General features: G+C 43.0%; 1 protein-coding gene across 7 annotated transcripts in view; it reads right to left on the reverse strand.

Moving 5' to 3' along the window:
- Window positions 1–2839: 2839 nt before the first annotated feature.
- LOC124290591 (feline leukemia virus subgroup C receptor-related protein 2-like) overlaps window positions 2840–17562 on the reverse strand; it is a 35024-nt gene continuing 20301 nt past the window's right edge. For all 7 annotated transcript variants that reach the window (XM_046727350.1, XM_046727344.1, XM_046727345.1 and 4 more), the window contains 8 exons: window positions 15031–15168; window positions 12984–13051; window positions 8502–8605; window positions 8010–8120; window positions 7041–7146; window positions 6566–6677; window positions 4960–5009; window positions 2840–4669 (listed from right to left, as the gene is read on the reverse strand). In XM_046727350.1, coding sequence (XP_046583306.1) covers window positions 4595–4669; window positions 4960–5009; window positions 6566–6677; window positions 7041–7146; window positions 8010–8120; window positions 8502–8605; window positions 12984–13051; window positions 15031–15168 — 764 coding nt within the window. In that variant the 3' untranslated portion in view covers window positions 2840–4594. The remainder of the gene's footprint in view (window positions 4670–4959; window positions 5010–6565; window positions 6678–7040; window positions 7147–8009; window positions 8121–8501; window positions 8606–12983; window positions 13052–15030; window positions 15169–17562) is intronic.

The raw sequence follows: 17562 nt of genomic DNA on the forward strand, positions 1-17562 counted from the left end.
GTGCCAGCAGGGAAATACATGATGCACATTTCAAGTAGGAGCTGTTTTTATCCAAAACAGCATCACGTGATTTCCGCCATTTCATGGCAAGGGAAGTAAATCTACACCTTGTTTTGAGTTCGTCAAGAGCGGGTCTCGAGTCATTCACGTCTTCCTGTGGTTGGTGTCTTGTTGCGTTGTCCAAACTCAACACCATCAACACGAGTCCATGTGTGTCGCCGGCCATGTCGTATGGACACTTATATCAAACGCGGATGTTTTGTCGAGGTCGTGCCTTCCTGGGAATTATGCGTCTGTTGTGTGAACATCTATCTGGGAAGCCACTGTCGTCAAAGTAGAAGCGTGTGTCTCCCATTTTCGGTCGTTCTGTGTCGGGCATGTGTGAAACCCATCTCGTGTATTGGGCATGTGTGAAACCCATCTCGTGTATCGGGCATGTGTGACACCCATCTCGTCTATCGGGCATGTGTGACACCCATCTCGTGTATCGGGCATGTGTGACACCCATCTCGTGTATCGGGCATGTATGACTCCCATCTCGTGTATCTGGCATGTATGAAACCCACCTCGTGTATCGGGCATGTGTGACTCCCATCTCGTGTATCGGGCATGTGTGACATCCATCTCGTGTATCGGGCATGTGTGACATCCATCTCGTGTATTGGGCATGTGTGACACCCATCTCGTGTATTGGGCATGTATGACTCCCATCTCGTGTATCTGGCATGTGTGAAACCCACCTCGTGTATCGGGCATGTATGACACCCATCTCGTGTATCGGGCATGTGTGACTCCCATCTCGTGTATCGGGCATGTGTGACTCCCATCTCGTGTATCGGACATGTGTGACTCCCATCTCGTGTATCGGGCATGTATGACTCCCATCTCGTGTATCGGGCATTAGTGACATCCATCTCGTGTATCGGGCATATGTGACATCCATCTCGTGTATCGGGCATGTGTGACTCCCATCTCGTTTATCGGGCATGTATGACTCCCATCTCGTGTATTAGGCATGTGTGACTCCCATCTCGTGTATTGGGCATGTGTGACACCCATCTCGTGTATCGGGATGTATGACTCCCATCTCGTGTATCGGGCATGTGTGAAACCCACCTCGTGTATCGGGCATGTATGACTCCCATCTCGTGTATCGGGCATGTGTGACATCCATCTCGTGTATCGGGCATGTGTGACATCCATCTCGTGTATTGGGCATGTGTGACACCCATCTCGTGTATCGGGCATGTGATGACTCCATCTCGTGTATGGCGTATGTGTGAAACCCACCTCGTGTATCGGGCATGTATGACACCCATCTCGTGTATCGGGCATGTGTGACATGTGTGACTCCCATCTCGTGTATCGGGCATGTGTGTGACTCCCATCTCGTGTATCGGACATGTGTGACTCCCATCTCGTGTATCGGGCATGTATGACTCCCATCTCGTGTATCGGGCATTAGTGACATCCATCTCGTGTATCGTGATCCATCGGGCATGTATGGGCATGTGTGCATGTGTGACATCCCATCTCGTTTACATCCATCTCGTGTATTGGCATGTGACACCCATCTCGTGTATCGGGCATGTGTGACTCCCATCTCGTTTATCGGGCATGTATGACTCCATCCATATCGGGTATCGTGTGACTCCCATCTCGTGTAGGCATGTATCGGGCATGTGACTCCCATCTCGTGTATCGGGCATGTGTGACTCCATCTCGTGTATCGGGCATGACTCCCATCTCGTGTATCGGGCATGTGTGACACCCATCTCGTGTATCGTGAAACCCATCTCGTGTGACATCCATCTCGTGTATCGGGCATGTGTGACACCCATCCGTGTATCGGGCTCCCATCTCGTGTACGGGCATGTGTGACATCCATCTCGTGTATCGGGCATGTGTGACTCCCATCTCGTGTATCGGGCATGTGTGAAACCCTACTCGTTTATCGGGCATGTGTGACTCCCATTTCGTGTATCAGACATGTGTGACACCCATCTCGTGTATCGGGCATGTGTGACTCCCATCTCGTTTATCGGGCATGTATGACTCCCATCTCGTGTATTGGGCATGTGTGACTCCCATCTCGTGTATCGGGCATGTGTGACTCCCATCTCGTGTATCGGGCATGTGACTCCCATCTCGTGTATCGGGCATGTATGACACCCATCTCGTGTATCGGGCATGTGTGACACCCATTTCGTGTATCAGACATGTGTGACACCCATCTCGTGTATCGGGCATGTGTGACTCCCATCTCGTGTATCGGGCATGTGTGACTCCCATCTCGTGTATCGGGCATGTGTGACTCCCATCTCGTGTATCGGGCATGTGTGAAACCCTTCTCGTTTATCGGGCATGTGTGACTCCCATCTCGTGTATCGGGCATGTGTGAAACCCGTTTCGTTTATCGGGCATGTGTGACTCCCATTTCGTGTATCAGACATGTGACACCCATCTCGTGTATTGGGCATGTGTGACTCCCATCTCGTGTATCGGGCATGTGTGACTTCCATCTCGTGTATCGGGCATGTGTGACTCCCATCTTGTGTATTGGGCATGTTTGACTACTGTCTCGTGTGTAACACACACGCGCGCACACACACACACACACACACACACACACACACACACAGACAAAAGTGGAACACACATGCACTTCTATGAGTGTAATAATTCATGACACGACCTTGAAGGATGTTTGGATACGAACTCAGATCTGTGCAGGGAGGGGTAACCACTACCACTGCCCCCATTATTTTCTGGCTGTTTCTACTCTACAGTCATGACACTATACATCATGTACTGGATGACAGAAAGCACAACTAACTGATATTTTTTCCAAAGGGACTTTATTGTTGCAAAAATTCAAAAATACAGTTTATTCCGACCAAATAAAGGAACAACAACGATCTTTGCATACCTAGGCGTGTACAGCGTTCAGAGAGACTTGTACTGCCAACAATGAACACATTTCAGGTGGACGATTACACGTTCACACGTTCAGGTAGAAGGAAGACACGAACAGGTGTGTGTGTGTGTGTGTGTGTGTGTGTGTGTGTATGTGAATGTATGAATGTATGTATGTATGTATATTTATATATAAGAATTGAAGAAATTATATCTGTACTAAGGATCTTCAGACTTTTGTCTTTTGTGTGTGTGTGTGTGTGTGTGTTAAATAGATTGAAAAAAAAACTGTTTCACTCCTACATATTTAATTAATTTCCTTTTAATTTCTTAACTAAATGTAGGCGGGAAATTGTATTTTTCTACCAATCTATTTAAACGTATCTAACTGTTTACCTGTGAACTCTTAAATACTTTTCTCTCTCTCTCTCTCACTCCCTCTCTCTCACACACACACACACACACACACACGCACACACTACTAAACATATCCTCTGGACATATTCATGATCAGGCTATGTAACTCCATCCAGCTCAAAGGTATTATGGAACCTGAGCGACTTTGGCCACATTTGTAGCGATATTCAAGTAATATCTCGGCTGAGAACGACTGGAATTGTTGTACCAATAGGGCGAATGGAATCGGGGTATTCGACGTGGCGGGCGACCGCTTTAACAACTGGGCCAACCCCATGTAAAAGTGGTACATAGGGAATCTTTAGCTATTGATTAAACAATTTACCTGTCAACAGGGGCGTTTTAGACAAAATTTGATTATAAAAAAAAACTTTTCAAAAAAGATATTAACACGTACTAGGCGTATGTAAGCATACCAATTCGTTTTAAATAGTTCTACAGAAAGTAGTCAGTGGTAGTGTCAAAAACATTTAATTTTCAATATGAATGAAAAGCCAGAAAAAAATATTTTTAACAAATACATGTACTGTATATAGTTCTCAAAGTATATAAGTGTATAAATGAACTTAGAAACAATAGATACCACATATTTAACACCATCGAGTAATTAGGAAGGCTTGATATGCGAAATCAGATCGCTAATGACAATACTACAATAATATAAGTAATATTTAAATTCAGAAAACATTCCCTTGACAGGTTGAAAAATAAATATATTCTTTGAAGAAGATCTGTTTGTATATAGAAATATATACACAAAATATGAACCATATATACATCACAATACAACCATCAGGATCCGAAGTTCCTCTGAGAAGGAAGTAAGACGTTACAGGCTTTGTTTAAATCGGACTAAAATTCAGCAAGATACAAGATCATTCACAAGAAGTTTTACTTCCAACAAAAACATTAGAGAAAAGGGCTACGGGCACGACAATTCGTGTCAATAAGGTAATGTCTCATGTTCTCATTGCATGTAGGCTATAGGAGCGATACCCTCACTTTCCTGGATGAACGTCATCCGTCCCGGTGAATCTTGAAGCCTTGTTATCACTTCCTACAACCGTGTTAACTACTGTTGTTTCAGTTCATGGAACAGATGACCTTCTGTTCAGATCAGTGACCTTTTCAGAACATGGGTAATGTTTTGCCTAATTTGACTTTAATGAAGGACGTTTGTTTTATGAAAACTGCCCTTGGTTACAGTGAAGGTTGTTCTTGGTTACAGTGAAGGAGATTGTCAGATCGAGGCTGATTGTTATCATTGTTTGTTTGAGATGTCTAATTTGTGTCTGAAGCAGCAGCACCAGCCAAACAACTCCCGTAGCCGGTTGCCCTGGAAACATAAAGATAAAAAATGTTATGCCTGGAAATCCGTTACTTTCTAGATCAAAATTACAAGGACTAGTTTTAAAGGCGTTCATTGTCTGATCACAAACTATAATATGACGAAAACCTATTCTACAATAAGAGATAAAAGTTCAGTGACATGAAAAAAAAGAAAAACAAGAAAAGAAAAGAAGCGTGTTGACACTTTTGCACTGGGTCAGCCATCATTCATAAACACGGAAGGGCACATTTTGGAAGCGAGTTTTGACAAATATCTGTGGAATCAGTACTACCTACCTTTTCTTCTCCTCCAGCCGCCTGGCGTTTGTAGTTGGCTCGAATCAAGGCTGAAAAATTAAAACGAGGTGGCATAACAGTTGCATTCCTGCTGGAAAAGCGCCCCCTACGTCACCATTGTCTCTACAATACACACCAATTCTGATACCAATATCTTTGTTTAAGTTCCGTCAGTCCAAAAGAAGTGTACTGTACGTTACGTCTCCGGCCACTGATTAAACTCATGTAACACTTACATGACATTCTTTATGAATCCATATTGATAAACAACATACCGTGAAGAATGTGCCAGATTAGGTTGAGGTGTCATTGGATTGCCTGGTCCAGACTCGGCTGTGTACTGGCCACGCCGTACAGCTGTAATATTGCTGAATGCGAGTGAGTTTAGTTTTACGCCGCTTTTAGCAATATTCCAGCAATATCTTGGCGGGGGAAACCAGAAACGGGTTTCACACATTGTACCCATATGTCTTCGGCGTGACGAGCGAACGCTTTAACCACTAGGCACCGCACCGCTGAATGCGCGAGACGGTGGGCTAGCCTAATGGTTAAATTGTCACGCTGAAGATCGGGTTCGATTTTATAATCATAACTCAATAATTGACTGCATGTGCAAATGAACCATTCTCGGAATTAACTTATGCACCGTCTTCATTTTGAGACCCTCTAATTTGGACATGAAATGAACACAATATTCTGCCCTTATTATTACGCAAAGGATATGTCACTTAATGTGTGTATTTTAAACATCCAAACAAATATACCAATAATCATCATCACCTCATCCCGTTTACCTTGGTGATACTCTCTCAGGACGCCACTGAAGATAATATGTTTGCCTTTTATGGTATTTTTCATTTGCCCTGAATATATAATATGATGTAAATTTTAATCAAAACTAGTATCTGAGAAGCATATTATCATTTCAGAAAAATAAAACTTAAAACATGAAACTTTGTTTCCTGTGCGTTATTCATTTCATTGCCAAAGAAAATATGTTTTACAGATTTCCGCATCATATGTATCAGACCCTGTTATCTTGCTACCTTGATAAGAAAGTTATATGTACTTCCGCTCTATGACTTCCGGTTTGGAAGCCCCAGCCAAATGCTGTGTAACATAAAGCCCAGTGCCTCCAACACGAAGAAGCACAATGTGTAACTATCCTTCAATTTATGCCGAGCAAAAACTTTAAATTATTACCCGGTTATGGGGGTATCACAGTCCCTGTGGCACTGGAATGGAGTCGTCCACTTACCTGTAAGCACCGTTCCTTGAAGGAACCGGAATTGAGTTGTCCACTTACCTGTAATAACCTAAAGGAACCGGAGTTGATTTGTCCACTTACCTGTAATAACCTAAAGGAACCGGAGTTGATTTGTCCACTTACCTGTAATAACCTAACGGAACCGGAATGAAGTTGTCCACTTACCTGTAATAACCTAAAGGAACCGGAGTTGATTTGTCCACTTACCTGTAATAACCTAAAGGAACCGGAATGAAGTTGTCCACTTACCTGTAATAACCTAAAGGAACCGGAATGGAGTTGTCCACTTACCTGTAAGCACCGTTTCTAGCAGCAAATGGAATGGACTTGTCTCCTTACCTGTAAGCACTGTCCCTAGCAGAAGCGCAACACAGACGGCAATGTTGGCACCAAGGACACTCAGTCTGTTCATCATGGCTCGCATGCCCAGGGTGAAGATTATTCCAAAAATCTGCCATAACAAATTGCCATGTATTATATTAACGGCAAATGACGAAAATGATGATCTGACGAGGGTCAAATAGTTCAGCTGACTTTGAGGTTAGACATATTCTACTGTAAGACGAATAGTCAGTTAGTTCGATATATCGCAACAAATACTGTCAGCATTTACAATAGGTTACAGAACAGTAGGTCAATAGGCTAATGAATACACAACGCCATTTAAAAAGTGGTCACATGAAACACATGTTGTATTTGGGATTACACTTTCTCAGTAAAGTACAGATTCTAGTACCTCTTTGGGTTGTACTTTACTGAGAAGGTGTGATCCCAAATATAACATGTGGATGTCTGAGTTCAGAAGAACACAGACCTGTGCTGACGCGTTTAGAAGTCCGGAGGATGTTCCTTCTGGTTCGGGAAACGTGAGCTCAGCTGCAAACTCGAAGCCGACAGGTAGGTAGCCAGTCATGAAGAATCTATGAACAGAGATTGGAGGGAGTAGTCAAAAGTACTCGAGACGTGAGTGAGTGAGTGAGTTTAGTTTTACGCCGCACTCAGCAATATTCCAGCTTTATGGCGGCGGTCTGTACATAATTGAGTCTGGACCAAACAATCCAGTGATCAACAGCATGAGCATCGATCTGCGCAATTGGGAACCGATGACATGTGCTAACCAAGTCAGCGAGCCTGACCACCCGATCCCGTTAGTCACCTCTTACGTATAGTGGCTGATTAGGGCCATCGCTTTCTCGTCTTAAAATTCGGAGGCGAGAAAGCGGAGGCGAGAAAGCCCTAATCAGCCACCATACTTACGACAAGCATAGTCGCCTTTTGTAGCAAGCATGGGATGCTGAAGACCTATTCTACCCCCTTTACCTTTGGTCCTGTCTGCTACTAAAACACAGGTAATATGTGCTGTCTCCTTCGGTATAAGAAATATCTTTCTAGTAGTGAATTCAGTATCATGGGATGGTAATAGGACAGTTCACCTTCTAGAGCATAATACGGCAACTGGGGTTGGACTTGATATACTTGCAGTCAAACATGGTATGTGGCATATACTCGAGTGAAACTCACATACTTAAATTAAACTCAAGTGTCATATCAGGAATAGTTCATTCACATCTAGTTAAGTAGAGGTTTTTTTCATATTTAATCAAAACTGATGTTTGTTACAATTCGCGATTAAACACCTTTGCTGAAAGAAACGCCTGACAGCTGTTCGCTTTTCAAGGCATATTATTTGTCTAATCAGTAAGGATCGCTTTGGTCTGATGTAGTATCAATAGTGCTTTGAAACTTAAAGCAGAAGGTAACAACCAGAATGTTGAATACCTACCCAAAGGACCCAGCCGTGATGAACACCACCCAGATGTGCCCTGTATCCATGGTGAAGGTGAACACCACCATACACGCCATGGACATGAAGTAAATACCCAGTGATGTGCCCCTGAAAGTGTTAAAACAAGTTGATAAAACATGAACTGTCTCCTACAATTTGTGGAACATTTGTTGATATTCCGGGAAGACAAGTCTTACATATTGAATAAATAACATAAATATTGTGTGCATGTTATAATTTATAACACGAATGTCTTTGTATCTTACAGATGCTTCCTAGGATTACACATCTGGATCTGCCCTGAAATCATGTTCGGCAATTTTGGACCCAGTTAGTGCTCTCCTTTCAAAATGCGAAAACCAGAAGGGAAGAATGAGCCCAAAAGCACCCATGACAGGGAAATACATCCTGTTGACAGGAACTGGGCGGGGCAGACATGCAGAGAAGGGTTTTTCATCGTTTCCAGTATCGTCGTGCACCATTGCTTACTTGAATGTTCTTGTTTTATCCAGCCAAATCCCGGCCAAGACGGCCCCAATTATCCCTGTTATAACAATTGTGAGGCCAATCCTCCCTGCGTTCACCTCTTCTCCCTGAAATCAACGCCTGTCTGTTTATAGCAAGGTACGAACAAGTAGAATATAATACATGATGTTTTCTTTAATCAAAAACCATCCTGATCTACGTAAATACTTCGAGTTATCCGACGTTCGGCGCAACCGGAAAATGATGAGTAACAAGGAATACGTAGGGATCAGGTTTGTACTTCTAGACAACCGAATGTTCCACACATCAAATATGTAACAACGGTGTTTGACTATATGAGTGAGTGAGTGAGTATTGCATAACGCCACATCAGCAGTTCTACATCTATTCGCGGCGAGTTGACTAAACAACAGCAGACCTAGCCAGCTCTCGTCCACACGAACATCAGGAAACATCTCATAGTGGATGAAACCCGTGAAGGTCCGGGTTAAATTGTACCTTCAGCAACCCATGGCTGTCGTAAGAGGCGGCTAACGGGATCGGGTGGTCAGGCTCGCTGGCTTGGTTGACACATGTCATCGGTTCCCAATTGCGCAGATCGATGCTCATGCTGTTGATCACTGAATTGTCTGGTCCAGACTCGATTATTTACAGACCGCCGCCATATAGCTGGAATATTGCTGAGTGCGGCATAAAACTAAACTCACACTCACTCACTCACTCATAGTGGATGAAAGTATTGTGTAACAAAGATTTTATAGACAATGTTCATTCAGGACATGTGAATGAATCGTGCTTGACGCTCCCTCCATCTCACTGCACTCAAGTGTGCCAGAAACGCTTATAAACTAGCGTCCTAAAGAAACGCCACCAAAATAAAAATTATCATAAATTGTCAAAATAATTGCCAATGTGCTGAAAAACGGCTGAAAACACATCCCTCGAACGCAACCTGTCTATTCCCAGAGATTTTGATGATTGGTGAGTTAAATGAATTCGCACAGAAAAAATGGAAATTGTGCACAAAGTTACCCGTATGACATGAAGTTGTAAAACCTGACGAGATTTGTTCTCTCTGATCATGTGACTCGATTGAAAGCAGCTAACATGCCTCGATTGACAAAAGAACAGAGGGAAAGAGCAATTCGTATGCTTCAGATGGGCGCAACACAGGAGCACGTGGCCAGGATCATGGGATGCTGCAAGTCCACCATCGCCAGGCTTGTCACACGTGACAGACAGACTGGCAGTACAAGGAGTGGCAGACCTAAGGTCACGACCCCACAGGAAGATCGATATTAACGGGTGCTTCATCTGAAAAACCGCTACCTCACTGTGACGTCATCAAGCGCCAATAGCCTTGGACATGCAGTCAGCAGACAGGCCGTAGCAAGACGACTCCTTCAGCATGGTATTCATGCCTATCGACCTTTCAAGGGCATGACGTTAACGCCCCGACACCGACGTGCCAGATTGAGGTGGGCCAAGACCGTAATGCAGTGGCAGCAGCGAAACTGGCGAAAAGTGCTCTTCAGTGACGGCAGGTTCCAGCTCTTCAAATCTGACGGTCGTGTTCGAATCTACCGACGTCGGGGCGAACGGACGGTGCTTGCAAGAAGTGGAGCATTAGCGTTATGGTCTGGGGCGGAACTGGATCTCGACGGTAATCTCAACGTCGTTCGAGAGTTTACGGCCTGTGGTGCTGCCTTACCTGCAACGACCAGGACTCTGTTTCAACAGGACAACGCAACGGATCACTAGTGACTCGGACAGTGGCCAGCGATCACCCGATCTGTCTCCAATCGAATACCTCTGGGACCAACTGGGGCAACGTATTCGGAAACGTCAACAGCCGCCATTGACAAGGGACGCTTTGGCAGTTGCCCTGCAAGAAGAATGGCGCCGAATTCCTAACGATGACGTCAGAAGGCTCACATACTCAGTTCGACGCCGCGTTAGAGCCTGCATTACTGCTACGGGTGACCACATACGATACTGAATCATCTGTGTTGTTCAGGACAGACCTTTAAGCGTTGGCGATCGAATACTGGACACTGCACCCCTGTGTCATCCATGTGCCTTCAGAACACGAACTGTTTCGTTTTTCTAACTGAAAAGTTTCAAGAACTGTTGCTGAATGATTGTGTTTTACAATACAACACCTCTTGTTACCATAATTTGCTTTTGTTGTGTTTTAGTGAAGAATACTGTTTGGTGGAGTTTCTTTTGGACGCTAGTTTATTTTGCCCATGTTGGTAACTAAACCCGGACTTTTAAGTGTAGCGAGGTGACGCCCGGACTGTTGGGCTACCCAACCGCTACCATAACAAAAGAACATTTCCGACAATATCAGATTATTGAGAAAAATAACCAGGATGTTAAAATCCTGACAGACTGCGGCGTAGATGTAACACGCAGTTTGTCGAGATGTTGTCTCAGACGACATCAATACAGCAGACGAGAGATATACAAGTTGCAGACGACATATAAAGATAACAACTACGAATGATAATGCTGTACAGGGCTGAATATCACATCAAGTAGTCGCTGCCTGTGTTCAGTGCATGTATTCACAGCAAATATATATGTTACATTTTGCTGCATATTACTACTGAAGGTTTTCGCAGTATGTGTTAAATGCAGGCATTCACATTACATATTGACTGTATGTAGTCAGATCACATATTCACTGTCTGTATTCACATCACATATTCACACTAGGCATTCACAATAGGTATTCACATCATATTCACAATAGGTATTCACATCACATATTCACAATAGGTATTCACATCACATAATCACAATAGGTATTCACATCATATATTCACACTAGGTATTCACATCACACATTCACACTAGGTATTCACATCACACATTCACAATAGATATTCACATCACACATTCACACTAGGTATTCACATCACATATTCACAATAGGTATTCACATCACACATTCACACTAGGTATTCACATCACATATTCATCACATATTCACATCATATATTCACAATGGGTATTCACATAACACATTCACACTAGGTATTCACATCACATATTCACAATAGATATTCACATCATATATTCACAATGGGTATTCACATCACACATTCACAGTAGGTATTCACATCACATATTCACAATAGATATTCACATCACATATTCACACTAGGTATTCACATCACATATTCACAATAGATATTCACATCATATATTCACAATAGGTATTCACATCACATATTCACAATAGGTATTCACATCACACATTCACACTAGGTATTCACATATATTTACATCGTGTACATGTATTCACTGGATGTAGTTGCATCATCTCATCGCTGCATGAAGGTGGGGTAGCCTAGTGGTTAGAGCATTCGCTCGTCACGCCGAGGATCCGGGTTCAATTCCCCCAATGGGTACAATGTGTGAAGCCTATTTCAGGTGTCCCCCGCCGTGATTTTGCTGGAATATTGCTACAAGCACTCACTCACTCATCGCTGCATGTGTTCGCCTGCATGTGTCAGCATCACGCATTCACTGCATGTATTCACTGAATACATTCACATCATATTCGCTATATGCATTCACTAGTAATATATCTTTACATTTGTATTCACTACATGTGTTCATATTACATAAGCTATGCAGGAATGAAGATCATGTCTTAAATGAATACATTCGCACCATATATTCACCGCATGTATTTGATATATGTATTCATTTTCTGTATTCACATCATAATTCTCCGCACGTTTTCGCGTCATAAATTCGTAAGCATGTACTCACAGCATTTATTGACAACGCGTCTTCCATGTCTGCATTCGCAGCACATCATTGATACAGATCATGTAGTTGGTGCATGTTGTCATATCATGTAACTGCTTCACCAATTCACATTATGCATTAGCTGCATGTCGGTATTTACATTATGTTTTAGCTGCATGTGTTTACTGCATATTTTTCGCATCTTGTATTCGTCTGCATTATGCATATATTCGCATCATGCATTCACTGCATATATTTGCATCATGCATTCACTGCAGATATTTGCATCATGCATTCATTCATTTGCAGATATTCGCATTCGCATCATGTATTCACTGCATATACTTGCATTGCATTCATCATTTGCATTCACTGCAGATATTTGTATCATGCATTCACTGCATATATTCGCATCAGGTATTCACTGCATATACTTGCATCATGCATTCACTGCAGATATTCGCATCATGTATTCACTGCATATACTTGCATCATACATTCGCAGCAGATATTTGCATCATGCATTCACTGCATATATTCGCATCATGTATTCACTGCATATACTTGCATCATGCATTCACTGCAGATATTTGCATCATGCATTCACTGCAGATATTCGCATCAAGTATTCACTTCATGTTCATATATCACTATTTCACTGTATCTGTTTGCTGCATATCCCCACATCACTTATACGCTGCATGTCAGCCCTATACTCACGGGGAAGTATTCCAGCACGACAGCATTCAGCAGAGTAGCAATGGCGTAATAGCAGCCGACGTTCACTCCTGAAAAACACCAATGCGTTTGCGTGTGTTGAATGATTGTTAGTTTCATATGGTTTCATACAGTTTCGCACTTTTTGCTGTGCAACTCTATATGAAACAAAGATCGTGGGAGGGCTCGTCAGGGCACGTATCCCGCACATATACTGCATGGACCACACTACATTTATACGATAACTAACGACTGAAGGGGAATAACAGATTATCTTTCCCGAGTAATATTAATTACGTAATCACATAATTAACATAACGAGGGAAATATATTCTGTCATTCCCAGTCACGAGCTGGTTATTGTTTTTATTACCCATATCAGTTTTCGATCTAATAAACGTTAAAATCAAAACAGCAGTTTCCCTTTTAGGAAATCCGCGATGTGGGGAATCCCCATATTCCTACGCGTGTGGCTGTTTATTTTCTGAAAGAACCATTCAACGTTCACCAAAAGGTGTAACCTCCCTGGGGACTTACAAGAAAAATACTATCCTGTGCCCTCCTTCCCATATGAGTAATATGACGAGAGGAGTTACTTCCCTTGTTGAAGGTGTACACGAATTAATTTATGTTGACAAACATCGAGATAAACATCTTGCCAAATATGTCTTCATATGAGATGCAGGTGTCTATTAATGTCTAGCAACGTGGTCATGTGTGATACAGACATCTAGCACTGACGCCATGTGTGATATAGACATTTAGGAATGACGCCATGTGTGATATAGACATTTAGCAATGTGGCCATGTATGATATAGACATCTAGCAATGTCGCCATGTGTGATATAGACATTTAGCAATGTGGCCATGTGTGATATAGACATTTAGCAATGTGGCCATGTGTGATATAGACATTTAGCAATGTGGCCATGTATGATATAGACATTTGGCAATGACGCCATGTGTGATATAGACATTTAGCAATGTGGCCATGTGTGATATAGACATTTAGCAATGTGGCCATGTGTGATATAGACATTTAGCAATGTGGCCATGTGTGATATAGACATTTAGCAATGACGCCATGTGTGATATAGACATTTAGCAATGTGGCCATGTGTGATATAGACATTTAGCAATGACGCCATGTGTGATATAGACATTTAGCAATGACGCCATGTGTGATATAGACATCTAGCAATGTCGCCATGTGTGATATAGACATCTAGCAATGTCGTCATGTGTGTTATAGACATCTAGCAATGTCGTCATGTGTGATATAGACATTTAGCAATGACGCCATGTGTGATATAGACATTTAGCAATGACGCCATGTGTGATATAGACATTTAGCAATGTGGCCATGTGTGATATAGACATTTAGCAATGTGGCCATGTGTGATATAGACATTTAGCAATGACGCCATGTGTGATATAGACATTTAGCAATGTGGCCATGTGTGATATAGACATTTAGCAATGTGGCCATGTGTGATATAGACATTTAGCAATGTCGCCATGTGTGATATAGACATTTAGCAATGTGGCCATGTGTGATATAGACATTTGGCAATGACGCCATGTGTGATATAGACATTTTAGCAATGTGGCCATGTGTGATATAGACATTTAGCAATGTCGTCATGTGTCATATAGACATCTAGCAATGTCGTCATGTGTAATTTAGACATCTAGCAATGACGCCATATGTGATATGACATCTAGCAATGTCGTCATGTGGGATATAGACATCTAGCAATGACGCCATGTGTGATATAGACATCTAGCAATGACGCCATGTGTGACATAGACGTATATCAATGACGCCATGTGTGATACATTGACATCTGACAATGCCGTGTGTGATATGGACATCAAGCAATACATCTAGAAATGACGTCATGTGTCATCTTGACATCAAACAATGACGTCATGCGTGATGTAGACATCTGGCAATGACGTCATGTGTGATGAAGGTTTCTAGTAATACATCTAGCAATGACGTCATATTTGATATAGACATCTAGCAATGACGTCATGTTATCTCACCATAGGATATGACGAGGACGACGAAAGGGAGAGTCTTAATGAGCCGCCCGAGTGATGAAAGATAATTCTGCCCCTCCGTCGTCTGGATAGCAACTAGCTGTGCCCGACTCGGGGGGACGGGTGGTTTGTCTCTGTACCCTGCGTATAGAGAGGACAATAAATTAGTATTTTTCTTGAAAATATTTGATAATTACTGTCACAATTGACTTGGTTGCCCGCTCCAAAACGTCTTTGAACGATTTCAGGAAATAACTATTATTCACATGAACAGTGCAACGCTAGCTAATTTTTCAGCCTCGAAGATGACATAGAAATCAATGGTACTCAACACCGTATGTAAGTGCGGATGTAAATTTTAACCTACGGAAATGTCGACACAAAAACATCAGAAAATGAATATTATCTTGCTTCACACATAAATGTCGTTTTCTGATTGGCTGAGCACTCTTCTATCATTTTCAATGTACCCCGCTTACAAGCGAGTAACATTTTCTATGTACCCCGCTGGGAATGCCGAACTCAATTGGTACTTCGTAGTAGCAATTCTTTATTTCGAATAACATTGAATCACGTATGATGTACGGAAATTACCGATGTTTTGCGAATGCTAATCGACGGAAGGGAGATAACTCTAAATTTGTTTTTCTTGTCGTCCTGTAGTCTGGTACTCCATACTATGATTCGATACCCGTACTTCAAACAGTTCAAAATAACCATTGGTGTGATCGGTAAGATAAATACGTTGTTCGCTGGTCCCTCGAGGCCCATGGGTTGATGTACCCCCGATGTTTCCTCGTTTAACAATTTGTTGAAACAAACATCTGTCGTCAAGGTACATCACACCCCACCACCCACCCCCACCCCACCCCCGACCAATGAACAACTTATAATATTCATCTTAAAAAAAGGTCATCATATATACTGAACCACAAAAGAAACGTCGCCTTTCAAAACCAAATGCAAAATTTTGTTCTTACAAGATGGTGTTTGCATTATGATTGTACCGTGTTGGTAACATGTTGTTCAATCCAAACTGACAGTTATTACCAACATCAGCGTGTTTTCTGAAGAAAAAGCATATCGACCAAACGCACCGAAAAAGGCAGACATGGTAAAAGGTTCCGTATGGCATTCGTGAAAATGAAATGCACGTGCATCTCGTGACAACCCTACCAATGAAAGCGAGTTTCAAACACGCCTGAAATCATTTTGTTTTGACACAATCACCATGCCACGACTTACGAGAGATCAGAGGAACCAAGTCTTGGGACGATTGCAAGTTGTCCAGACTACACAGAGGGTAGCCAATCATTTTAATGTTCATGTTAGGATCCACCGACAGCAGGTGTGGTATCAGGTCACTAACAGCATCCAAGACCGTCCACGCTTTGGGCGACCTCCAGTAACATCACAACATCAAGACTGACAGATTGTGCGCAACTATCTGCAGGATCGCTTCCCCAGAGCGACGGAAACAGCACCCATCAGTGCCGATACAGTGCATCGACGTTTGCGCGGAAGAAACCTCTGCTGTCACAGACCATATCGTAGTCATGTCCTCCCCGCTCATCACCGCCAAAACCGATGGGCAATAGGCATGGGAATTGGCGTTATCGACAATGGAGAACTGTGCTTTTATCTCATGAAAGCCGAAATTGTGTTTCGACAGTCGATGGCAGAGTGAGAGTACGGTGAAGGCGTGGGGAACTGTTTTCCAATGAGGGTATTGTTGAAAGAGACTCGTGGTTTGGTCCAGGCATCATGGCGTCGGGGTGCAATCGGTCTGAACCAGTTAGTTGATTCTGTGGTATTCCAGAATCGTGGTCCAGAATGAGGAAATGGCGTGACAGCTGCTCGCTATACTGACCAAGTCATAAGACCCCACCTTGTACCACATTTTGGTCGTTACAGAAATCATATCTCCCAGCAAGACAACGCTCGTGCCCACACTGCCAGAGCAAGAGTAGACTTCCTCAGGCAACATGGCATCCAAACCCTACAATAGCCTGCACTCACTCCAGATGTAAATCCAATAGAACACCTTTGGAAGGAGATTCAAGAAGACTGAATGACCTCCAACCAAGGCCGACCACTGCGGCTGGCCTCGATCACACATTTCGCACAGTATGAGTCCAAGTGCCTATGTGGGGAATCGAACCCGGGTTTTCGGCGTCACGAGCGGACGCTTTAACCATCAGGCTAAACCACTTCAGTATCTAGTGTGACCACCACGAGCGGCAATAACTGCAGCACAGCTTCTATGCAAGGAGTGCAACAATCGATTGATGAAGGCCATTGGCACCTGGAACCACACTCTGAGAAAGGCCTGGCGCAATAAATCGGCTGTGTTCGGCCTTGGTATGACATTATTCAATTTCATCCCAAAGATGTTCAATTGGGTTTAAATCAGGACTAAGGGCTGGCCACTGTATAATGTTGACACCGTTCTGCTGTAGGAAGTCCCGTGTAGCTCTGGCTGTATGGGCCCGGGCGTTATCATGATGGAAAATGTTGTTCCGGTGACGTGCGAAA

Source organism: Haliotis rubra, unplaced genomic scaffold, assembly GCF_003918875.1.
Source record: "Haliotis rubra isolate DU_JTF1 unplaced genomic scaffold, ASM391887v1 Scf47, whole genome shotgun sequence".
Lineage (NCBI taxonomy): Eukaryota > Metazoa > Mollusca > Gastropoda > Lepetellida > Haliotidae > Haliotis > Haliotis rubra.